General features: G+C 39.4%; 2 protein-coding genes and 1 long non-coding RNA gene across 5 annotated transcripts; all 3 read right to left on the minus strand.

The window, feature by feature from the left end:
- Nucleotides 1-233: 233 nt before the first annotated feature.
- On the minus strand, nucleotides 234-3,068 carry LOC121051197. Its single transcript, XR_005805338.1, has 3 exons — nucleotides 2,112-3,068; nucleotides 1,657-1,732; nucleotides 234-921 (listed from the first exon to the last, which is right to left on the minus strand). It is a non-coding gene; the product is annotated as an uncharacterized LOC121051197 (long non-coding RNA).
- Nucleotides 3,069-3,425: 357 nt separating this feature from the next.
- LOC112193745 (putative receptor like protein 25) lies at nucleotides 3,426-10,496 on the minus strand. 3 transcript variants are annotated; one of them, XM_040513300.1, is made up of 3 exons: nucleotides 7,482-7,659; nucleotides 6,739-6,807; nucleotides 3,426-4,782 (listed from the first exon to the last, which is right to left on the minus strand). In XM_040513300.1, the coding sequence occupies exon 3, from the start codon at nucleotides 4,451-4,453 to the stop codon at nucleotides 3,665-3,667; it is 789 nt and encodes a 262-aa protein (XP_040369234.1). In that variant the 5' UTR covers nucleotides 4,454-4,782; nucleotides 6,739-6,807; nucleotides 7,482-7,659; the 3' UTR covers nucleotides 3,426-3,664. The 3 variants fall into 3 exon arrangements, with proteins under 3 accessions (XP_040369234.1, XP_024189763.1, XP_024189758.1); XM_024333995.2 differs by lacking the exons at nucleotides 6,739-6,807; nucleotides 7,482-7,659 and adding an exon at nucleotides 10,068-10,496; XM_024333990.2 differs by lacking the exon at nucleotides 6,739-6,807.
- On the minus strand, nucleotides 8,888-18,628 carry LOC112165133 (receptor-like protein 43). Its single transcript, XM_024301572.2, has 5 exons — nucleotides 17,840-18,628; nucleotides 16,461-16,818; nucleotides 16,042-16,262; nucleotides 10,068-10,408; nucleotides 8,888-9,584 (listed from the first exon to the last, which is right to left on the minus strand). Exons 1-5 carry the CDS (start codon nucleotides 18,626-18,628, stop codon nucleotides 8,888-8,890), a joined length of 2,406 nt encoding a protein of 801 aa, XP_024157340.2.
- Nucleotides 18,629-24,940: the final 6,312 nt, after the last annotated feature.

Here is a 24,940-nt window from a genome sequence, read left to right on the forward strand (position 1 = left end):
TTCCGCATGAAATCCGTTAGTGCAAATAAAAGCTCATATGGAGTCTATATGAATAAACTCAATATTTTATTAATAATCCAACGGGTTACATCATAGTTTCTTAACCACAAAGAAATCTATTCCGTAAACTAGCTAATCAAAAACGAAGGTTGTCGCTTAACATCTCTTGGTAACTCCAAATTAAGCATGACCAGGAAAGTGAGAGGTGATATCAGTAGATCAAAACTCCCCTAAGTACTACTTATCTCAATTACTTTCCTAGACATCAAACTTACTATGGATGAGCCTAGTTGAAGAAAAACTAAAACCAACGACATCTACTAAGAACTATGGCGAATTGCCTTGTTACATCATCTTGGAAAGATAAAGACATAAACAAAATTGCCGGTCTTTTGACCCTGGCTAGATTTGAAGTCTTCAACCCTTAGCTCGAGATCATCAACTTGATCTTCTTGTTCTACATAGTGAGATTCTCTTGCTTTACAATACGCTTTGTAGGCGGTGGCAATATTCTCACAGGCTCTGCAAATGTGCGCGTAATGAACGAATGCTCTACATTGAGAATATACATCTCTGTGCTCAGGCTCCCTTGATTGAGGACTTTGAAAGTGCGATTAGGACGGCTCTTAGTTTTGGCGGTGCCATCTACATGGCTGGGGCATTGCCTCCCTCTCTCTTTCCACATTTGACTCAAAATGTTGGCGCCTATGTTCCCACTTCACACAACAGAAAAGTAAAACTTATGTTGTCTAATTTCTATAGCTTGCACTAGGTTTACCTTGTGGAAGACATTCATGCAAGCTTTCTCAAAATTTGGTATCTAGTTTTCAATCACACAACGGAAACCTCAACCACCGTTGTACCAAGTAGCCCAAATTTCAGACTTCAAGAGGCAACCAAGACTCGAAAGTGGAGAGAAATCTGCCAATAAATTTTTAAGACTCAGACAACGGACAATACTCAATTCTGTTGAGCAATATAGTCCTGAGAAAAATTAACTTTTTGTAGTAGTATACTGTTAAGAAATAAGAACTACCGTACATGTTGACATAATTAACTGTCATCTACAAAAACATTCTTATCCATGATCATGATGTGTTGATGTGCGTGCTAATTGCTAAATGGTTTCCAATAGAGTTTTGTGCTACTTGTGATATATGAATATATCACAGGATGGAAGTGAGTAAGCAGTGATGTCCTAGGACAAAAAGTTTATGGAAAAGTTTGGACCAAAACTAACTTACTCCCTACCAATTTCCTGTTTTGTATCTATGAGGTTGTTCATCTCTATGACTAAAGTCAAGTAGCTCGATAAACATTCCACAAATGCTAAAAATAAAAAAGGAAGTGTCCAACAGATCTTTTATTTGTAGTTATAATTTCATAATATCGGTTAATCAAGAGCTGTGGAGCATGATAGTCAAGGTTTCTATTAGAATCATCATCCATATTGAGTCATACATTAAACAGAACAGATAAAAGGGATTTAACCAAATTCCAACTTCTTCTTTACCTAAATAAAATTATCATTCTTGCCTTTTAATTGAAGAACCAAATTCTGGAGGAAATGCTAATTGCTTATAATTGTGAATCACTAGGACTACTCTACAAATAGACATGAGAGAGAGTTCATTAATAAAGGAATAAGAATGGTACCCCTTCCAATATCCACCATCAGTGCCCATCTTGGGTCCCTGCAGACTTGATTCCAATAAGGTACTTCTACTGGCACCTTCCCCATTGAAAAAAGAAAACAGATTATTAAGCATAAAGATGTAACAATTGTAATGAACTAATGATAACTTTTATTATGTGTAGCTCACAAACTCTATTGTAAATCTAATAGTGAAAAAGAAGAACACCCGTAGAGTCGCAGACAGCTAAAGAGGTGCTAAGAGGGTTGACATATGCCTAATTTTGACATGACCCAGTATGAGCTTACATCAAATATACAAACTCTTTTTGAACAAAAAAACACAACAACATAATCCTTTCAATAATATAATCTACTACAGTAAATTATTGGCAGAAATTTATTAAAAAACAAACTGTAAACAACATTTATTTCTTCTCAAAACGAAAAATAATGGATGGAATAACAAAATACCGACCTGAGAAAAACTGTGGGTGAGATCAAGGTCAGCATTTTCCAAGGCCACAAGGTCCGAGGCTCTAATCAGCATTCTCCAGTAGTATTCTGTTTAGAACACTTTCCCCAGTATCCAAATCACCAACAACCTTAGTAAGGAAAAGATCCCACTTGACATTGCCATAGATATTACTCTAGTGACTTCAGCTTCCTCTCCCGAGTCACAGAGCCCCTCAATCAACATAGCATAAGTAGACTTGTTTGGCAAACAGCCTTTTTCGAACATCTCGTCCAAAATCCTAATTCCCTTCTTCGCTTTTCTAATCTTACAGAATCCTTTGATCAATACAGAGTACATCCCTTGTCCACCATGTCATCCCACAACCTCCCTGCCTCACACAACTCCCCCACTTCACACATCCCAGAAATAAGCATGTTGTAAGTCATGACATCAGAAATAAGCCTCACTCGTCTCAAACTGATCAAACAATTTTCTGGCTTCCCACACTTCTCCCTTCTCACAAAGCTAGTATATGAGTGTGCCCAATACTGCATTATCTGGCGTGCAATTCTTCTTCAAAAGCCTCTTCCACAGTTCACAAGCATCCTCCACCTTCCCTTCGCAACACAGAACATCAATCACCTTACAACAGAGCGCCGAGCTCGGTATATACCTTTTCTCCACCTTACAACAAAGCGCCGACTTCTTTTCCTTACAATAAGCTTCAATCATAACCCCATAAGTAACCTCATTGGCGCCAATCCCATCATCCTCCATCTCATCCATGACCTTAATAGCCACAACCAGCTTCACATACCCATCCATCAATATGGTATAAGTAGTCACATCAGGAAACCACCCTCTGTCCAAATTCTCACCAAACACTCTCTTGGCACCCAAAATGGTAGTAAAAGTCACCACATTGGGCACAAATCCCATGGCGCACATTTCGTCGAGCACCTGGTGTGCAGTCTGTAAATCATCTCGGAATGGTAATAAATGTCTTGAATGCGATTTTGGGGATTGAAACAGCTCCAATCTGTTCAAGGGAAACTGTTTTTAGAAAATGAAACTGTTTTGGCTTCTCCTAAAACAGACTTGAAAATATTGATGCCATTAACTAAAACTACACTTTCTACTTGCTCTCCTGTATCTGATTCAGATTGTGATTTATATTTATGTTTTCGACAAAAAATACCATGTCCTAACAAAATTTGAGTAAGAGTTAATAAGAAATTGGAAACACAACTTAAAAACAAAGAGCAACTTGATCAGTATTTTTTTTATTATTATTATTATTATTTTTTTTTTGTTTGGAAAGCGCCTCGTCCCCTCTCGAAAATTTATTAAAGAAAAAAAAGAGAATACAAACTGGCTGGAGGACTAGACCACAGCCACCCAGGAACATTACACAAGATTACTAACCAACATCAAGGACCTTCAAAAATATTCCGGCCCATGGTACAAAGAGAAAGAATGCAAAAGTTACAACTCAACAAGGACATCAAACCAAACTCCAGAAAAAAAAGAGCACCGAACAATTAATAAACAAGCCCCAGTTTTTTGTCTTTGTTTCATGGCAACATGATCAGTACTGATCGAGGCTTCCTTATCCTTTTCGAAAACATGATCAGTACTGCAACAATCTTAATAAACCACACATTCCACTTGGTAATCACAAAGTCTGCAAGAACCACTCCCACCAACAAGCCACTCCCTGACCCTGCCACAATAAATTTCCAATCCAATTCAATTCCAGAGCCCAAGTCATTATCTTCTGATGTTGAAGGTGGAAGTTGAGTGCCCACAGAATTTCCACATTTCTTGGGCAATAGATCTCCGCACAATCCTTGGTTTCCCAGATATGAAGTGCTGTCAAATGTAGTGAAGTGGGTTCCCCGTGGTACAGGGCCTGTGAGATTGTTGTGAGAGACATTGAACTTTGAGAGAGAATCAAGTTGTGCCAGTTGCTGAGGAATCTCACCAGAGAGCTTGTTGTGTGAAAGATCCAACGACTCAAGCCTTGATAAGCTGCTCAAGGATGATGGGATGTGACCCGTGAGAATGTTATTGGAGAGATTGAGTGACCAAATGCCCTCAAGTTTCCCAATGAATTCAGGAATCTGCCCTTCAAAATTGTTGCTTGAGATGTCAATGAGTATCAAGTCCTCTCGAACTCTTGGGTAGTACCTCTCCACACCTTTACAAATTATCGTGATTGAGTAATACTCACCAGAAAATGAATCAATGTAGTAATACTCCAGATCATGAGTGATACTTGTTGTTCCATTTCCAGAAAAAATGTATTCAAATGGAAACTGACCTGAGAACTTATTGTAAGACAAATCAAGAATACGCAGCATTGGGAAATGAAGATTCTTCTTATTAGGTTTCACAATCACTCCATTGTCACGCCCCGAATTTTGAATAATAAATTCAAAACCGAAACATGAATAATAATAAATACAATAAACGTCCTTAATTTTTTTCTCTCAACAATCACACATCACACCTCTCATTAAAACAATAAACCAAATCCTTGAGTTATTTATTACAGCACACTCTCACCAATCAAATTGTAAGGCTCAACTGAGCATCACTCACCTCACAAATTACAAAGCTGTAAAGCTAAAACCCATACTCTAATCCGCACGATCTCCGCCATGATCCTCCTGACCTGCAGGACTACCCGCTACACAATTTGAATAGTGTACCGGGATTGCAACAACACCAAACCCGGTAAGCTTTCCAGCTCGTATGAGTAAACAAGAAAGAACTGTTGATTATTAAATTACAATTCAAGCAAACTCAACAGTAATACGTCTGCAAAGAGACATCAAACCACTCATGGAAGACCACAAGGAATACATTTCCACAATCCTCAATTCACAAAATACCACACTGGTCCTACAGACACCCAACCCACATAATACCACATTGGTCCATACTTCGGTTAATAATAAACGTCGAACTTCGGACGCCCCCGTCCTCAGAACAAAATACTTCGGTTAATAATAAACCGTCGCTCGTCGGACATCCCCGTCCTCAGAACACAAACACTCCGGTTAGCCTTAACCGTCGAACTTCAGACACCCCTGTCCTTAGAACAAAATACTTCGGTTAATAAACCGTCGCTCTTCGGACATCCCCGTCCTCAGAACACAATACTTCGGTTAATAATAAACCGTCGCTCTTCGGACACCCCTGTCTTCAGAACACAATACTTCGGTTAATAAACCGTCGCTCTTCGGACACCCCTGTCCTCAGAACACAATACTTCGGTTAATAAACCGTCGCTCTTCGGACATCCCCGTCCTCAGAACACAAACACTCCGGTTAATAATAAACCGTCGCTCTTCGGACATCCCCGTCCTCAGAACCCTACATTCTCCACTCTATACTTCCTCCAATATAAATCATAAATATCAACAAGAACTCATCAATCATATTCAATCAAATATAAATATGGTACATCACATCTCAATCCAAATTAATTAAATCATCACAATTTCACATTCTTCAATGTCACACCAATTCGTATATAATCACGTAAATATATATATACGAAGTCACCCACTCAGGAGTGACCACTAATACCAACTATAGTTCACACAAGAAAATCGGGAAATTCATTTTGAATAATTAAGGGATTTTGTCCACATTGGATGTCTACTGCATATTGCCCCCCAATAGATGTCTACTGCCCCAATAGACATTCAAAAAAAAATTTCCCCCGATAGCCCCCCAATAGCCCTGTATTACCCTCGGATAAATTTTTTTTCCCTCTCTTTCTGGGCCTTCTGCCCCATTTTACCTTAAAAAAAAATCACAATGCTTGAATTGGATTCCAAATTATCTTTGAAAAGAAAATTTTCCTCAAAGAAACTAATCTTGAACCCTGATCAATACTCTTCGGCTTATCAAAGCAGATCAAAGCTTTGTTGGAAAAAGAAAAAAAAAAAAGAGCAGATCAGAGAAACATGAAACGGAAGCATTTGCAGCACCGGCGGTCAAGCCCAGTCCCAGTGCAACGACACCGACTATTCCTCCGCCCACCACCATCAAAACGTCGTCGTCAAGCGCCACGACGACCGCATCTACAACTCCAAGCCCGGCTGGATCAAAAAACGTCGGTCTTCTGTACGGGCGCGAAACTCCGATCCGATCTCTACAAGAACTCGCCGTTAAAGTGAATCCATGCCAGAGATCGAAGAGAGAGAGACGAATCGCCAAAAGGCTAACGGTTCTCGACGACGGCGCTGAAGGGAGAGATCGACGACCGGGCTGACGGGAGAGACAGGAGAAAGATAAAAAGAGAGAGGCGCGGAGGAGAGAGAGATAGAGGAGAGTCAGAGTAGCCGTAATTTTTTAATTAATTGGAGGTCAAAATTGTCATTTAGCACTTGAATTGGGTAGCTGGGAATTAAAAACTCTTGGTGGTGCAAGTGAGAAAACATTAGCCTGATTCTGTGCTTTTGGTCAAGGACCCAATAATTAAATCATTTTACTTACCTATGGACCGTAGTTGATCAAGTCCATATGCCTTAAAACAAATATTTATTCCATAATATTTTCACACGATTACCACAGAAAATAATGTAATTAAAGGTACTCGGTTCGTAATATGAACCACGTGAGGTTTACTCACCTCTAATCCCGCTGCGTCTTCAATTTCACAATACACCAAAACCGCTCACCAAGGAAGACCGTCAATCACCTAATCAAACATGATCTTAACTTAGCCAACAACTCATAAACAAGATAAAACGACGATCCAACGATCGGATCGAAATTAAACGATGATCCAACGGTCAGATCCTCACAGATCGCCCTTAGGATCATCCTCCAAAATTAGCACGAAGATCCAATGGTCGGATCTTCCTGAATCGTCCTTATAGACATCTCCACAAAATTTTATGAAAATCCGACGGTCGGATTTTCACGAATCGCCTTCAAAATTAGTAATTCACAATTATACGAAGATCCAATGGTCGGATCTTCGCCCGTGACCTCACAAAGTCACCGGGACAGTCATACGATCAACATATCAAAACTACAAGTCCATCGGACGGTCCGATCTTCACAGATCATTAATCGAACCATCGAAATTAATTAAAAACCGTAAAATTCATAACTAAATCATACGATATCCAAAAAATGCGTATAATATATGCAAACGATCGTATTGAAACGTAGAATCTAAAACTGTAAAGAAATCACATTTTTGACCCCCGGAGGTAGCCGGAAAATGGTCGCCGGAATTTGGACAGAGCCGCCGCCGACCACCGCCAATGGTGTCGGGGCCAGGCTGCTCCTCTTCATCTCATCAAGCCCAACAATTTTCATAACTAGCATGAAGTCTGAAAATGAACAGAAGTGGTCGAAAATTACCTTGAACAGTTTGAAGGTGGCCGGAAAATTTCCAGAATCCGGCGAAGAAATGCAGAAACCGGCGAGCCAAGATTTCGACGTAAAAAATTCAATTTCAGGCTTCGATTCCTTCTAGATAGTTGTTAAGAACATCAAGGTGAACTCACTGGTTCAAGAATCAATCAAAACCAAGCTCTACAACTCGAGAATTCGAGATATACCTGATCGAAGTTTTCGGTGCAACCGGGTTCGAGTTCCAGCCGCTTCCAGAGGCATCGGCGCAGTGCAAGGGAGGTTCTGGAAGCTTCAGAAGGTCAAGGCGAACCTGTGGGTGAAGTTTGGGAAGGTTTCGTGGCCGGTAGCTCGAGTTATCAAGCTTGGAACAAAAACGGGTTTTTCGGCCTCCGCCGTCGTCTCCGGTGGTTCTGCAGCGCAAGGCCGCCTCCTGAAGCTGCGTACGATCGACTTGAAGGTGTGGGAGGTGGTTTGGTACTGTCTGGTGGCCGGTGGAGCGAGAGAGAGTGTTGAGAGCAAATGCTCTGTTTTGCGGACGAAAAGAGGGAGTGAGAGAGAGTGATATGCAGAGCTATGATCAAGCATAAACAAACCAGTCCCGAGTTTCATCCATAAGACCAGAAAGTGTGTCTGCCACCAACAACAGTAATTCCACTAATATTTGTAAAAACAGGTTATTACATCCATAGAACACATTGTGGTCCATTGTCAAAATTTTCAACTCAGGGAGAGCCCCCAACCAAACGGTACATTGTGGTTTGGTATCGTTAAATTTATTGTGTGAAAGGACTAAACTTTCAAGACTTGCACAATTCGCTAGTGACCTCAGTAGTTGCCCATGGAAATTGTTGTGACTAATATCCATCATCCTTAAACTGCTTCCATTGGAGTACGATTGAGGAAGATTTCCAAGAAATGAGTTGTTTCCAAGTTTGAGATATTCCAGATTAACACTGAAATTTCTCCCACACTGAGGTAGGCTGCCAGTCAACTTGTTGTTTGACAAATCAAGGTATCTAAGAGAAGTCATATTGCAAATCATTGGTGAAACTTGTCCCGTTAATTGGTTGTTTGCAATGTTATAGTACGTGATGGATGTTAAAGGTAACAATAATAATGCACGAAACATGTTGAATGACAGGTCTAACTGTCTAAGTATTGTAGGGCAACCAAGGGAAGGACAGCTGGAGTTTTCTCAAAGCCTGACAGGAAGTTATGAGAAATGTTGATGTAAGACAGAGTTTCAGTGCTTATGTTCCACATCCATTTTGGTACTTGGCCTTGCAATTTGTTTCCAGAAAGATCTAACCAAGACAATACATCTTGAGATCTTAGGAAATCTGGGAACTCCCTTATGTTGCACCCACCCAATCGTAGATACTCAAACTTTGGAAGTACAGTAGTTGCATTATTCAAAATCTAGATTCTGAGAGCAATTCCAGATTATTATTAGATAGATCAAGATCGGTGAGTTTCTGTAGGTTAAGAAACTTCTGGAACTCTACTGTACCACTCAAACTATTATGATCTAGCTTAAGGGTTTGAAGATTCGTGAGATTGAACAAGGACTGGGGGACTGAACCATGAAGATAATTATTAGAAAGTGATAGATATGTAAGTTGGGTAAGGTTTCCCAACATAGCTGTAGGGATATGACCATTAAACTTATTATATGAAAGGTCCAAATCGATGAGATCTCTAAGATTACCAAGTGCAAATGGTACTTGACCATTAAACTTATTATCTGAAAGGTCCAAATAGATGAGATCTCTAAGATTACCAAGTGAAAATGGTACTTGACCATTAAACTTATTATCTGAAAGGTCCAAATAGATGAGATCCTTAAGATTACCAAGTGAAAATGGTACTGGACCTTCTGAAATATTGCATGAATTCACATCCAACTCTTTCAGTGAATGAAATCTATCTATTGAAAAAGGTAGGTTTATCAAATTAGTGGACGAGAGTTTGAGTGACATGAGATCAGGACTACTTGCACTATAGTCATCAGGAAAATACACCGTGAGAGCAGGGTTGTTGCTCACATCAAGAACCTTCAAATTCTTTAATTTAAAGATTCTTCCTGGGAATTCGCCAAACAGGCCGCATCTATCAAGGGTGAGGGATGTCAAAAGAGACAAATTTGCCAGGGTGTCTGGTACCGTGGATGATATGTTAATCCCAGAAAGATCAAGTGTTTCTAGGCCAGTTAAATTTTGAGCTGGGCTTCTTAACAATTCTTCATTGGAAAATATCCCCGTGAGAGCAGGGTTCTACCTCACACTAAGAACCTTCAAATTCTGTAATTTAAAGATTCTTCCTGGTAATTTGCCAAATAGGCCGCAATCATCAAGGGTGAGGGATGTCAAAAGAGACAAATTTGTCAGGGTTTCGGGTATTGTGGATGATATATTAATGGAAGAAAGATCAAGTGTTTCTAGGCCAGTTAAATTTTGAGCTAGGCTTCTCAACAATTCTTCATTCGAAAACATACCATTATTGCGAGATAGATCGAGGGAAGACAACTTAGACAGTTGTGAAACTTCAGATGGGACATGACCAGAAAAGACAGAGTAAGAGAGGTTGAGATACCTGAGCCTTGGAAAGTTCCTAATGCTAGTAGGAACTTGAGACAAATCGAAGGCATTATCAGCGAGGTTCAGATGCTGAAGATGAACAAGGTTGAATAAGGTATTGTTGGAGCAGAAAGACCCATAGAGACAACTACTACTAAGATGAAGCCCAATCACGTGACCCGTCTTCTCATCACACTCTACGCCATCCCATGAGCAACAACTGCTGTTTGATTTCCATGAAGAAATCTTTGGATAAGCACCCTTGTCCGCCGAAGCAGACTTTCTAATGACAAAACTTTGCTTGAATTGCAGCAAGGCATAGATCTCGTCATCATGGCAAGTAGGAGTATTATATGACTGCAAAGAGTTGGCCACCACAAGATGGAACAACACAATTGTTGAAAGGATATAGATGGACACATATATTAAGCATAGAGATGATAATCCCATGATTTATGTTTAATTTGATAAAATCCAGATTAAATGGAAAGAGGTATTTATAGACTGAACCAATTGCCCTTGATCAAACAAGACAACAGTGTAAGAAACGCGTTCGTGCCTTTTTGCTCTTTTCTTTTGTGGGTGGACACATCAATGGATGACTTATAATTTACCTTTTGCCTTTTATTGTATGAATCAAAAGGTTCAATTAATATTTGTACTCATTTGTCTTTTTGACGAAGAAAAAATAAACCAATAACCTTTTGTCTTTCCCCTTACTACTTTTTGAGGGACGACTTCAGACTTCAGACTTCAGAGTAGTGGGAAACTTGTGGTTGGTGGCCTGGTGGGAAACCACATATAATTCAGCTTGATTTTTTGTACACGTTTATTATTTAAACCATATTTATTTATTTATTTTATATTTCTAATTAGACTACGCAATGCAAAAAAGGAACAATAAAGTATCCCCAAACCAACTGGCCAATTAGGAAACAGATCGCGATATATAATTATCATTTTAAATTTTTTTAGTTTATTTTTTGTACTCATTAGGGGTTTATTTTCATATCGTGGTTGACTTCTTGTAATTTTTGCTTTGATGGTCAATAAAAGTGTACTATTTCTCCTAAAAAAAAAAGGTAAAAAGAGTAGTGCTCTGTTACCCAACCAACCAAATTTTGGTCGATTGAACTTGTTGGTAAAATAAAGGAGAACGCGCCCCACTCGCCTAGGAAAAAAGAAAAAACCCGACAGTGTGTGTTCTCTCTCGGCTGAACACGGCCGGCGTTCCCACCACTGCGCTCCGGCCCGGGAGAGGATTGATGTTTCCGAGATGTAGTGGGCTTTCAGGGCAACGGTGTGGTCCAGGGAGAGTGGATGTTTCTCCGGTTTCGGGCGGCACAGATCGATCTCGATCTGTCCTTCTCAAATCTGGGGCGGAGGCAGTGGTGCAGCAGTGACGGACTTCGGCTTTCCGGTGGTGGTTTCTAGTGTCATCGTTCCTTCGTGGGTTGTGGCTGTGGCGATTCAGATCAGATCGAAGAAGTGGAGATCTCGAAAGGGATCTGTCTCCGCTTTGGTCTGGGATCGTGTGGCCGTCTGCCTGGTGTAGGGGCTGACTCTGGCGTAACAAGTCGGTGGAGTGGCGGAGAGATTCGGCGCGACGGAGTATTGTTGCGGGGCGGCGGCATGGTGGCGAAAGGGCTCGCTGGTGGCTAGAATGGTTGCCTGCTGCGCTTGCTTTTTGCTGGGGGAGGTGGTGTTTGGGCCGAGCCTTTGTTCTTGGGTCTATCTGGTGGTTTTTTTTGTTTCCGGTTGCTTAGCTTTTCTTTGTTTGTTTTTAGTTGTTGTCGTGTTGAAAATAAGTCACTCCTCTTATGAGCGAGGGTTTGGGTTTGGGTGTTTCTGTGTAGTGTCGATGCCATTGTTATGGTGTCATGGTTGTTTTGGTGTGTCACGGTCTGGTCTTTTGTCGGTGCTTTCTGGTTATCAACGTGATGGTGAATCACCCTTACACGTGGTCTGGCTGTTTTGGGACGCGGTGTCCAAACGGGTGAAAACAGTTCATCTTAATGTTGGTAGTTGGGTTGTATCGGTACAGGTTTGGTTGTTATTCATTGTAGCTCGAGGGTATGGGCGTAAAATTTAGTTAGGGTTGGGCCTTTTTGGCTCATGGAAGTCATTCATGTTGACGGTCCCGTAACTATGGATCCAATGCTTTGTAATCTGTTTGGTTATTAATAGAATTTTCATCTTCTCAAAAAAAAAAAAAGAAGACCTTTTTGGTAAAACACTTTTGTTTTTTGGCAACGGATTATCTAAGTGGTCTAATAATAAACCTACTAAAAGTGGTCTTACATGCTGGCCCAAATTTTTATTCTTATTCATCTCCTTCAAAAACTATTTTTAGAAAAAAGACAACAGCTGGTGGATGAGTAGAAATCAAATTATCTCACGACATTGCCAGCAGCAGAATATACAGATAAATACTAAATATCGGTTTACAAAAAGACGATATATATATCTATATATATCAGATCCTATCTAGAGCGGAGTTCCGCTTTGAAATTAAAGTGTGAAATTCGAGTTTTGGGTTATTTTTCTGTCACATATCCACATCTCGTCCTTTCAGTTTTTAGGCACTAGTGTATAGATCATCTTTGCAAATTTTCAGCCAAATTGATGATCGTTAAGGTATCTAACTCGCGTAAACCAATCAACGAACTGAATCTATCAACCTGAACCGTACTAGCTTTAAGGCAGTAATCAATGTCTTAATGATCATCAATTTGGCTGAAAATTTGCAGAGATGATCCATGCACTAGTACCTAAAAACTGAACGGTTGAGATGTGGATATGCGACCGAAAAGAGACCAAAAACTCGAAGTTTACACTTTAATTTCAAAGCGGACCTCCGCTCTGGATAAGATCTATATATATATATATATATAACTTGTCTTTTTGAAGATTAACAATAGCTTTTCACACGCATTGTCAGTTTTATAATATATGAAAATTAGAAATATGATGGCTTTTTAATATTTTGGTCACCTTATGACACGATATAATTGGCTCCAAAAAAAAAAAACAAAAAAACTCATCATATCGAAAACACCATTCAGATTGCAATAAACTAGCTCCAGCTGAGAGTTCAATAGTGATGTGTTATACTAGTATGAAAATCTAGCATCTTGTGCGTGCATGCTCCAAAACGCCCTCTAAAGACGGAAAGCAATGTGAAGCATCCGAGCCGCAAAACCTCAACCTAGAGGGGTTTTATGGGTTAACCCTTCACGTTACTTTTATAGGTCAACCGTCAACGTCCTGGTGACACACAAAAACAACTCTATTAGCAAACATACACTTCCATAATTTCCTTTGTCCAAACGCGCTCTCAGTTCTTCTCTAATGCTATGATCACAGCCCACATGGATATGCGCCAATTTGCTCTCCTTTTAACACTAGGTAATACCTTTATGGGTCAACGTCCTTGATTGATTGTTTTAAATATTGGTTTGTGCAGTTAAGTTGTTCAATGAAATGTGAAAATTAAATTTGAGTGTGGTGTGACAAAGAATTAGCTTGTATTGGTGACTTGGATTAGCCTGACTTATGGCAAGTTATTGGATGAGGAAAATCTGCTCAAGGTGATCGAATCTGGGTGAAGAGTAATTCTCTCAAGGCTTATTCCAGGTAACGAATAATTCCCTTAAGGAGAATCTGGGTGAAGAGAAATCTTCTCAAGGCAAATTTGGGTGAGGAGTAATCCACTCAAGAGAGTTCTGGGTGAGGAAATCTATGTCTATCATGTTCATCACTACAATTTGTACTATATAGATTTGTCTTGGTCTGATTATCGTATTTTCGTAGACCAGCGAATGTCTTTTCAACTATCTATAGTCTATTTTTGGATGTAGATGAAGTTGACATTTATATCTATTTATATGTAAATTCAATAAATTAATTATTTAAAAAAAAAATTTTCTTTTCCAGGATATCTCCAATGTGTTTCTCGATATTTTTGATATCTCCATTTTTCAAAGTCCAATAGATATGTATGACCGACATTTTAATCCTTAATGGTAACTTCTATCATTGTGATATAAAAGCCAATATATCACTGCCCAAGCATAGAGAACCAGTAGCTATTCATGAAACAAAGAATTTCCAAAAACTACTGAAATTAGTTCATGAAATCAGTCAATTACATCTTCAAAGTGGGTATATACATTGCTTGCACAGAGTATACCGGGCAAATTATCAATGCATTTTCGCATTGTTGATGGACCACTATGACAAGGCCTCTAAAGAAGGGAAATGTAGAGGAGTTCCATAGCTGCCAACTTAAGAAATTGATTTGATGTTATTTACCAATAGGGTAAAGATTACAGCTCAAAGTACCATGCGCAGAGACAACTGTAGTTGGCACCATACGGACAATTAACCTATATGACATGCAAAAATAAATATTAAAATTATAAATAATTACAAGATCACCACTACATCAAATGGTCTTAAAATACAGTGCAACCACACATCTTCTATCACACTAAACTTATATAGTAAGCGATTATTCAAACTAACCATTTAAACAAATTGGCCTATAAAAATTCAAAACTATATCCCCGTATTTTTGCCCACCAATAACAATCCACCAAAAGTATCCAACAATAATATTTGCATTTTTATTTCTATAAATACTTTTCAAACTACATTTAGCCGAATTGTGACATTCTACAGCCACAAGCACTTTTGTCTTGTACCATGTAGCTGGTCAAATGGCCTTTAATGCTTTTTGAAAAGCAAGTAAAGTGTTACATATCATTTACAAATCCAACTCAAAATAATCCAAATCTAAGGATCTTAAGCTTCTCAACAGCTACCCTTCATCACTGTAGATAAAACTTCTTTTGCAGCAAGAATCTACATATTACTAGTCTTCAATAATAAATAGTCAGACAATTTTTTTCAAATCAATCTAAGGCGGAAAGGCCTGCAAAACAACATAATAAGGCAACTGTCAGTGACAACAAATATGAAAACAATGCTCTTGACACTGATTAGCAAACAAATGCTACTGAGGCTTAACAACAAATAATACTACTGAAGTTCAATAGCAAATAATGATATGTGAATCAATAGCAATTTACTTTCTCAAAACACAATAACTCAAAGCAAATACATAATTGTGTCTTTTTTATATTTGAGGAGTGAAACTAACACTCCTTTTTTTTGCAAACCAGATCTCCCTCCCTCTTTGCTTTTGCAAACCACATCTCCCCCTCTCTTTTGCATGAGTGTTTTTACAATGCACATGTTCAAAATAAAAGAATCACGCTACTGGTGATAACAATACTGCAAAATTGCAAATAATTCTACTGAGCTTCAATAGCAAATCATGATGTGTGAGTAGATAAAAAATTTACTTTCTCAAAACACAGGAACTCAAAGCAAATACAAAATTGTCTTTTATTTTTATTATTATTATTATTTTTTTTTTACAATCGATAAGAATCACACAACTATGCCTAATAGGATCACAACAAGTATGCTAGTGTTATAATTAGACAAATAATATATGATGCAATTGATAGTCAGTAGCAAATATTGCTATTGGTGATAGCTAGTGCTGCTAGTGATAGTAAAAATGGCTACTAACAATCAGCAGCAAATAAATGTATTGCTACTATACCGCCAACAGTAAATAGAAATTTTGTCACTAATTGTCAATAGCAAAAAAGATTGTGTTACACTATCATCAATCTAAAATAGGACAGTGCTACTGAATGTCGATAACAATATGATAGTGCTTATGATACCGAAAGTTATTGATACTGAATATTACAAATACGCATACATCTAAGAAATTGGAAACACAACTTAAAAACATGATCAGTACTGATCGAACACTCAATTTCTAGGCTTCCTTATCCTTTTTGAAAACATGATCAGTACTGCAACAATCTCGATGAACCATTCATTCCACTTGGAAATCACAGAGTCTGCAAGACCCACTCCCACCAACAAGCCACTCCCTAACTTTGTACAGGGCCTGTGAGATTGTTGTGAGAGACATTGAACTTTGTGAGAGAATCAAGTTGTGCCAGTTGCTGAGGAATCTCACCAGAGAGCTTGTTATGTGAAAGATCCAACGATTCAAGCCCTGATAAGTTGCTCAAGGATGATGGGATGCGACCCGTGAGAATGTTATTGGAGAGATTGAGTGACCAAATCCCCTCAAGTTTCCCAATGAATTCAGGAATCTTCCCTTCAAAATTGTTGCTTGAGATGTCAATGAGTATCAAGTCCTCTCAAACTCTTGGGTAGTACCTCTCCACACCTTTACAAATTATCGTGATTGAGTAATACCCAACGCTAGAAAATGAATAAATGAGGTAATACTCCAAATCATGAGTGATAGTTGTTGTCCCATTTCCAGAAAAAATGTATTCAAATGGAAACTGACCTGAGAAATCATTGTAAGACAAATCAAGAATACGCAGCACCGGGAATTGAAGATTCTTCTTATCATGTTTCAGAATCACTCCATAGAACACATTGTGGTCCACTTTCAAAATTTTTAACTCAAGGAGAGCCCCCAACCAAACGGGGAAGGTATCATTAAATTTATTGTGTGAAAGGACTAAACTTTCAAGACTTGCACAATTCGCCAGTGACCTTGGTAGTTGCCCATGGAAATTGTTGTGACCAATATCTATCGTCCTTAAATTGCTTCCATTGGTGTATGATTGAGGAAGATTTCCATGAAATGAATTGTTTCCAAGTTTCAGATATTCCAAATTCGCACTAAAGTTTCCCCCACACTGCCAAGTTGCCAATCAACTTGTTGTTTGACAAATCAAGGTATCCAACAAAAGTCATATTGCATATCATTGGTGAAACTTGTCCGGTCAATTCGTTGTTTGCAATGTTATAGTACCAGAAGGATGTTAAAGGTAACAATAATAATTCACGAAACATGTTGAAGGACAGGTCTAATTATCGTAGGTGAATCCTGGGAAGGACAGCTGGAGTTTTCTCAAAGCCTGACAGGAAGTTATGAGAAATGTTAATGTAAGACAGAGTTTCAGTGCTTATGTTCCACATCCATTTTGGTACTTGGCCTTGCAATTTGTTTCCAGAAAGATCTAACCAAGACAATACATCTTGAGATCTTAGGAAAACTGGGAACTCCCTTATGTTGCACCCACCCAATCGTAGATACTCAAACTTTGGAAGTACGGTAGTTGCATTATTCAAAAATCTAGATTCTGAGAGCAATTCCAGATTATTATTAGATAGATCTAGATCGGTGAGTTTCTGTAGGTTAAGAAACTTCTGGAACTCTACTGTACCACTCAAACTATTATGATCTAGCTCAAGGGTTTGAAGATTCGTGAGATTGAACAAGGACTGGGGGACTGAACCATGAAAATAATTATTAGAAAGTGATAGATATGTAAGTTGGGTAAGGTTTCCCAACATAGCTGTAGGGATATGACCATTAAACTTATTATATGAAAGGTCCAAACCGATGAGATCCCTAAGATTACCAAGTGAAAATGGTACTTGACCATTAAACTTATTATATGAAAGGTCCAAATAGATGAAATCCTTAAGATTACCAAGTGAAAATGGTACTTGACCATTAAACTTATTATATGAAAGGTCCAAATAGATGAGATCCCTAAGATTACCAAGTGAAAATGGTACTGGACCTTCTGAAATATTGCATGAACTCAAATCCAACTCTTTTAGTGAATGAAACCTTTCTATCAAAGAAGGCAGGTTTATGGAAAAATTAGTGGCCGAGAGTTTGAGTGACATGAGATCAGGACTACTTACACTATAGTCATCAGGAAAATACCCCGTGAGAGCACGGTTGTCTCTCACATCAAGAACCTTCAAATTCTTCAATTTAAAGATTCTTCTTGGTAATTTGCCAAAGAGGCCGCAATGATTAAGGGTGAGGGATGTCAAAAGAGACAAATTTGCCAGGGTGTCGGGTACTGTGGATGATATATTAATGGAAGAAAGATCAAGTGTTTCTAGGCCAGTTAAATTTTGAGCTAGGCTTCTTAACAATTCTTTATTGGAAGAAAAATCATTTTGAGATAGATCGAGGGAAGACAACTGAGACAGTTGTGAAACTTCAGATGGGACATGACCAGAAAAGACAGAGTAAGAGAGGTTGAGATACCTGAGCCTTGGGAAGTTCCTAATGCTAGTAGGAATTTGAGAGAAATTGAAATCATTATCTGCGAGGTTCAGACGCTGAAGATGAACAAGACTGAATAAGGTGTTCTTGGAGCCGAAAGGGCCATAGAGACAACTGCTACTAAGATCAAGCCCAATCACGTGACCCGTCTTCTCATCACACTCTACGCCATCCCATGAGCAACAACTGTTGCTTGATTTCCATGAAGAAATCTTTAGATAAGCACCCTCATAATCTGAAGCAAACTTTCTACTGACAAAGCTTTGCTTGAATTGAAGCAAGGCAGAGATCTCATCATCATGGCAAGTAGGAGTATTATATGACTGCAAAGAGTTGGCCACCACAAGATGGAACAACACAATTGTTGAAAGGATATAGATGGACACAGATATTAAGCATAGAGATGATAACCCCATGATTTATGTTTAATTTGATAAAATCCAGATTAAATGGAATGAGGTATTTATAGACTGAACCAATCGTCCTTGATCAAACAAGACAACAGTGTAAGAAACGCGTTCGTGCGCTTTTCTTTTGTGGGTGGACACATCAATGGATGACTTATAATTTACCTTTTGCCTTTTGTTGTATGAATCAAAAGGTTCAATTAATATTTGTACTCATTTGTCTTTTTGACGAAGGAAAAATAAACCAATTGCCTTTTGTCTTTCCCCTTACTACTTTTTGAGGGAAGACTTCAGACTTCAGACTTCAGAGTAGTGGGAAACTTGTGGTTGGTGGCCTGGTGGGAAACCACATATAATTCAGCTTGATTTTTTGTGCACGTTTATTTATTTATATTTCTAATTAGACTACGCAATGCAAAAAAGGAACAGTAAAGTATCCCCAAACCAACAGGCCATTTAGGAAACAGATCGCGATATATAATTATCATTTTTTTTTTTTGTAAAAGTAAAATTGGGATTGAAATTGGTCTCCTCATTTCATTTCATAGCCCCTTTATATAGGGAGAGAATTACAACGGAAATATCAATTACAATGATGACATTAACTACTGATTGGTCCTTGATCCATGCTGATTGATGGTGATTGTTAATTACTTGATTCCCTCTCCGTCAATCACTTTGACGAAGGCACATAATGTGTTTTTCCTTTAACACTCCCCCTTGTGCCAAGTCAAAGATGAAATGGTGCATGAGTTGTTGCCTCACTAAAAACCTTGCCAAGTAATAATAAAAACCCTGTGGGACAAAAAATACACCTTGGTCGAAGGAAAAGAGCACAACGCACCTTTTACATTTGAGAATGACATGTGCGTGTTAGACTCCCCTAACGTCTACACCTCCCCCTGATCCTTACATTAATCAAGGGAGCTTGGAAAGTCTTCACATTCTTATGCTTTTCACATGTTTCGGAAATATGGCCTTAGGCAATGATTTGGTGAACAAATCTGCCACAGTTTCCTCAGACCTTACTTGATTCACTTGAATCTTGAGGAGGGCCTGTTGTTGCTGATTGTAGAAAAACTTATATGTGTTTGTATTATCACCCTCGACATGCCCTAGCTTCATCTGTTCGATGCAAGCTGCATTATCTTTATTAATGCAAGTAGTCTCTTCAGTGGTAGAACTCAAACCACTAGTCCCTTGAATATGTGTGATGATAGCTCTTAACCATACACACTCACGAATCGCCTCATGTAGAGTAATGATCTCTGAGTGGTTCGAGGAGGTAGCCACAAGGGTTTGCTTGGTTGATCTCCAAGATATCGTCATGTTCCCACTGGTAAATACATAACCAGTTTGGGAACGACCTTTATGTGGGTCAAAGAGATACCCAGTATCAGCAAAACCAACCAAAACGTCTTTTGGCGTTTCTGTGTAGTGAGTGGCGCTTTCGCCATCAACATTTCCTTTAAGGATTGCAGTTCCATATGCAGTCCCTCTTGTCTCTCTGTAGGGAAAGAACAGTCCCAAGTCAATGGTTCCTTTTAGGTATCGAAAATGTTCTTGATACCATTCCAGTGACGCTGCGTTGGCGCTGAGCTAAATCTAGCTAACAAGTTCACTGAGAATGCAATGTCTGGTCGAGTACATTGGGCTAAGTACAATACTGTGCCTATTGCACTTAGATAGGGAATTTCAGCTCCCAACACCTCTTCATCATCTTCCTTTGGACGAAATGGATCTTTCCTTGCATCCAAGCTTCGACCGATCATGGGAGTGCTAGCAGGATGCGCTTTGTCTATGTTATATCACCTGACTTTTGGACATATGCAGACTGGTGGATTAGTATTACACAAACTCGGTGTTCTAGTTCAAAGCCTAGATAGAATCGAGTTTTCCCAAGATCCTTCATCTCAAATTCGGATTTCAAGTAGCTCGCGGTTTCTCTTATGTTCATATCATTGACATATCATCGATTATGTTCATATCATCGACATATACAGCTACAATTGCAAATCCGGAACTTGTTTTCTTTATAAATACGCAGGGGCATACTTCATCGTTCTTATATCCTTTCCCAATCAAGTAGTCACTTAGACGGGTCTACCACATCCGCCCGGATTGGTTCATTCAGTAAAGTGAGTGTTTCAACTTAATTGCAAACGCACTCCATGGTTTAGAGTCACTTGACTTCGGTAATGTAAGGCCATCAGGCACTTTTATATATATATATATATATATATATATCTGAATCTAGATCCTCATAGAGATATGTAGTAATCATATCCATGAGCTGCATTTCCAGTCCTTCGGAAATTACTAAGCTAACTAAGTAGCGGAACGTTATAACGTCCATTACGGGAGAGTATGTCTCCTTGTAGTCAATTCCAGGGCGTTGTGAGAAACCTTGCGCCACAAGGCGAGCCTTGTACCTCAGGACTTCATTCTTCTCATTACGCTTTCTGACAAAGACCCATTTATGTCCTACAGGCTTTACACTTTGTGGGGTTAGTACAACCGGACCAAATAACTGTCTCTTTGTCAGAGAATCTAATTCTGCCTGGATTGTTTCTTTCCATTTAGGCCAATCTGCTCTTTGTTGACATTTTGCAACAGAGCGTGGTTCAATATCATCGTGCTCTATGATTCCTTGAGCAACATTATATATCATCAATGTGTATGGAAGATCTTTCTATCAACTCATACGCACTCTCATAATCCTTTGAGATTTCTTTGTTCTCTGGAATCATTTTAAACATCGAAGCGTCCTCCAGTATTGATTCATGGACATAACTATAATCAGAGACAATCTCATGAGAGGGATTCTATACATTGATGATTGGTTTGTGACTTACTCACCCTCTTCTTCCTTGGGTGAGTGTCAATTGAACCAAGTGGCCTCCCCTTCTTCCTTTGGGGAGCCACGGCCTCAACCACACCTCCACTAAGTGTGGTTGCAGTGCCTCTATCTGCAGCACTGTGCCCCTTGTTGGGGACTTCTAACCTTGCAGGCACATTTGCAGCTGATATATGTGATCTCGTCACTTTTGCGATATCAGTAAACGCATCAGGCATCGAATCTGCTACGTTCTGAAGATCGATTATTCTTTTCACTTCACTTTCACATTGTGAAGTGCGGGGATCAAAATGAGACAGAGTGGGGACAAACCACAACAATTCATGTTGTTCCCTTGGAAAATCCTTTTTCCTATCTCCCCCTAACGACGGGAAGACTGTCTCATCAAAGTGACAGTCCGCAAATCTAGCGGTAAAGAGATCGCCTGTCAAGGGTTCCAAATAGCGAATAGATGTTGGGGATTCGTATCCAACATAAATACTTAATCGTCTCTGAGGACCCATTTTGGTGCGCTGTGGGGGCGCAATAGACACATATACTGCTCAACCAAATATGCGTAAGTGTGAAATGTTAGGCTCATATCCAGTTACCAACTGGTACGCAGAAAATGGTTGGCTAGCTGTGGGTCTGAAACGAATAAGTAAAGCTACATGCAATATTGCATAACCCCTTGCAGATATAGGCAGGTTGGTGCTCATAACCAATGCCCTAGCCACCATTTGCAGCCTTTTGATGGTGGCTTCTGCGAGACCATTTTGTGTATGCACATGGGGTACAGGATGCTCTACATTGATCCCGATAGACATGCAATAATCATCAAATGCTTTTGATGTAAACTCTAGCGTTATCAAGCCTTATAGACTTGATAAGGTGATCAGGGTGGTGAGTCCTTAAACATATAATCTGTGCTAGGAGTTTTGCAGCATTTCTTGTGGACAATAAAGCGACATGTGACCAGTGTGTCGAAGCATCCACCAGAACCATAAAGTACTTGAATGGTCCGCATTCTGGATGGATAGGTCCACAGATATCTCTTTGTATCTTTTGTAAGAATGAAATGTTTTGTTTTGTATCTTTAGCATAGGAAGGTCTTGATCCTGTTTTTGCTAAAGAGCAGGCTTTACAAAATGAGTGATTTGCCTTTGAAATAGTCAATAAGGCATAATGGGAGGGAGGTAGTGCTTCTGGTACTTCAGAAGGCAATGACTGCATTTAAGCAGTACTAGGACCGACACCTTGCAGTGTGACGGATTTTTGTCTCATTCTATTTTTCACTCGAAAGAAGGGATGTCCATATGGGTTCTTTAAAATACGGATCATCATGTCAAGACCGGGGTGCCCTAAGCGGTCATGCCAAAGCCTGTATGAGTCAGTGTCCCACATTTCATTGTTGGTGACAGCATAGGATTAATGATCCGAATCGTAGTGAGGTATATTCCACTAGATCGACTCATAAGTTTCTCTAAAATGCTTTTCCTTCCACATTTATTAGAGGGAATATAAATGTATTCAAGTTCATTCTCACAGTATGTTTTTACATGATAACCGTTGACACAAATATCTTTGAAACTTTAACAAGGTTCGATTAGCTCTCGGTGCATATAGAGCGTCTGTGACTTTAAATATATCTCATATTCTTTAGAGTATTTCTATTTTAGTAGAATGATAATCTTTTCATTCTAGTAATTTTTCCTCTAGATGTATTGCTTTACATCTTTATAGTGCAATTTCGAACCATGTAAATATGTGTAATAAATAAATTTGAATAAATTCAGTGCTTCAGAATAAAATTCAAAATTTATTAATAAGCCAACGATAATCAAATCAAGGTCTTTGTTCAGAAATCTAATTCATCAAACCATTCTTTAAGACCAAATAATAGTCTAATTAAAAAGGGTTAAATACTGTTTACTCCCTGAACTTTTGCCCGAAAAACACTTTAGTCCCTGGCCTTCTAATTTCACACGTTTAGTCCCTGTACTCTCAAATTTTGAACCAATAGGTCCAATCCGTTACTTTCCGTCCAAAACCTCAGTTAAATTGCTGACATGGCATTTTTTCTACATCAAAATGTCGATTATACCCTCACTCTTTTTTTTAATTAATTTTTTCTTTTTCTTTTTTCCCTTTTCTTTTTCTGTTTTTCTCTTCTTCTCTCTCACCTCCAGAAATCTCAACTCAACCCCAACCCCAACCCCCTCCATCATCTCTGCAACCTTTCCCTTCTCCTTCAAACCAACAAAAACCCGATGTCAAATTTTTCAGGAAGAAAACCCATCTTTAATTGTTTGGAAAAATCCCATCTTTAATTCCAACAAATCGGAGGCAGATTCTTGCTTGGCTTAGCCGGACGATGAGCACTCCCTTTTGGTCTCCGTCTGCAAATCTCCAACTCCCCCCCCCCCCCCCCCCCCAAAAAAAATCCCCAAACCCCTCTCAGTCAATTCTGCAGGAGAGAGAGAGAGAGAGAGAGAGAGAGAGAGAGAGAGAGAGAAGAGTTCGATCTCAGAAAACCCTTCAACGACTCCCTACTCACCCTCCACTACTGCCGGGTCCGAATCCATGCCCCAATCCCCACCGCCATCACCAATGCCGCTGCTCTGCAGCCCAAAACCTTGTTCCCCAAAACAAGATCAAATCTTGTCCCCCTATCACCCTTCCCAGACCCTCCGTCGCGCACTCGCGCTTCCCAGATTCTTCAATTGAGTTCGAAGGAGGTAAAGCAAGTGGGCGGCGGTGGCGGGTCGAGGGGGATGAGGCCTTAGGTGCAGGAGGGGAGGGAGACGATGTAGTGTCTCAAGGCGGAGACCTTGGTGCTTGAAGCTTTGGATTGGAAAACCGAAACTACGTTTTGGGTAATTTTGGCTGCTGAGAACAGTGAGAGAGAGAGGGGACCTTGGTGAAGTGAGGAGTGGAGGAGACGCAGCTTGAAGAAGAAGAACAAGAGGAGGAGAAAAGCTTAGGGTTCGGCAAAGGGCGGGAAGAAGAGATGGCCAAATGAGGCTCTGCACTCAAAGAAGACGAAGTAGCTTCTGGTAATTCAGATTCCAAACCCAAATCCTCATTCTTTATCAAATTGTTCCTAATTGATTGAATTTATTGCTGCTGATGTTGAATTTGAGACGCCTCTGAAAATTGTGGAGTATCCGAACCCTATTATGAGAGCAAAGAATAAGAGAATTGAATCGTTTGATGAAAATTTGAAGAAATTAGTGGAGGAAAAGTTTGATATAGTGTACAAATAAGTTGTGATCATTTGGTGTTTGGTGATCGGGATTAGAAAGATTCGAGCTTTGAGAAATGGTTGTTGTTATTGACAGGAGTTGTTGTTGTTGGCTTGGTTTTTTTTATTTACATAGAACTGATGGCATTGGGCAAGTTGGAATCAATGTGCAGTTGATGGTGTTCAATCCAGTTGGCGAGCGCGGTGAAGGGGTTGGAGATGGAGGGGATTGTGTTGAGAT

Source organism: Rosa chinensis, chromosome 1 (assembly GCF_002994745.2).
Source record: "Rosa chinensis cultivar Old Blush chromosome 1, RchiOBHm-V2, whole genome shotgun sequence".
NCBI lineage: Eukaryota > Viridiplantae > Streptophyta > Magnoliopsida > Rosales > Rosaceae > Rosa > Rosa chinensis.

Excerpts from the sequence above, each read along its gene's own strand:
- LOC112193745 (XM_024333995.2), bottom strand. The coding sequence starts at position 4,453 with ATGCTGCGTATTCTTGATTTGTCTTACAATAAGTTCTCAGGTCAGTTT.
- LOC112165133 (XM_024301572.2), bottom strand. The coding sequence starts at position 18,628 with ATGGGGTTATCATCTCTATGCTTAATATCTGTGTCCATCTATATCCTT. Across the intron at positions 16,819-17,839 it reads ATTTTCCTGATGACTATAGT|TGTGGGGGAAACTTTAGTGC; the intron begins GTAAGTAGTCCT and ends GCAACTTGGCAG. Across the intron at positions 10,409-16,041 it reads ACAACAATCTCACAGGCCCT|TCATATAATACTCCTACTTG; the intron begins GTACAAAGTTAG and ends AACTCTTTGCAG.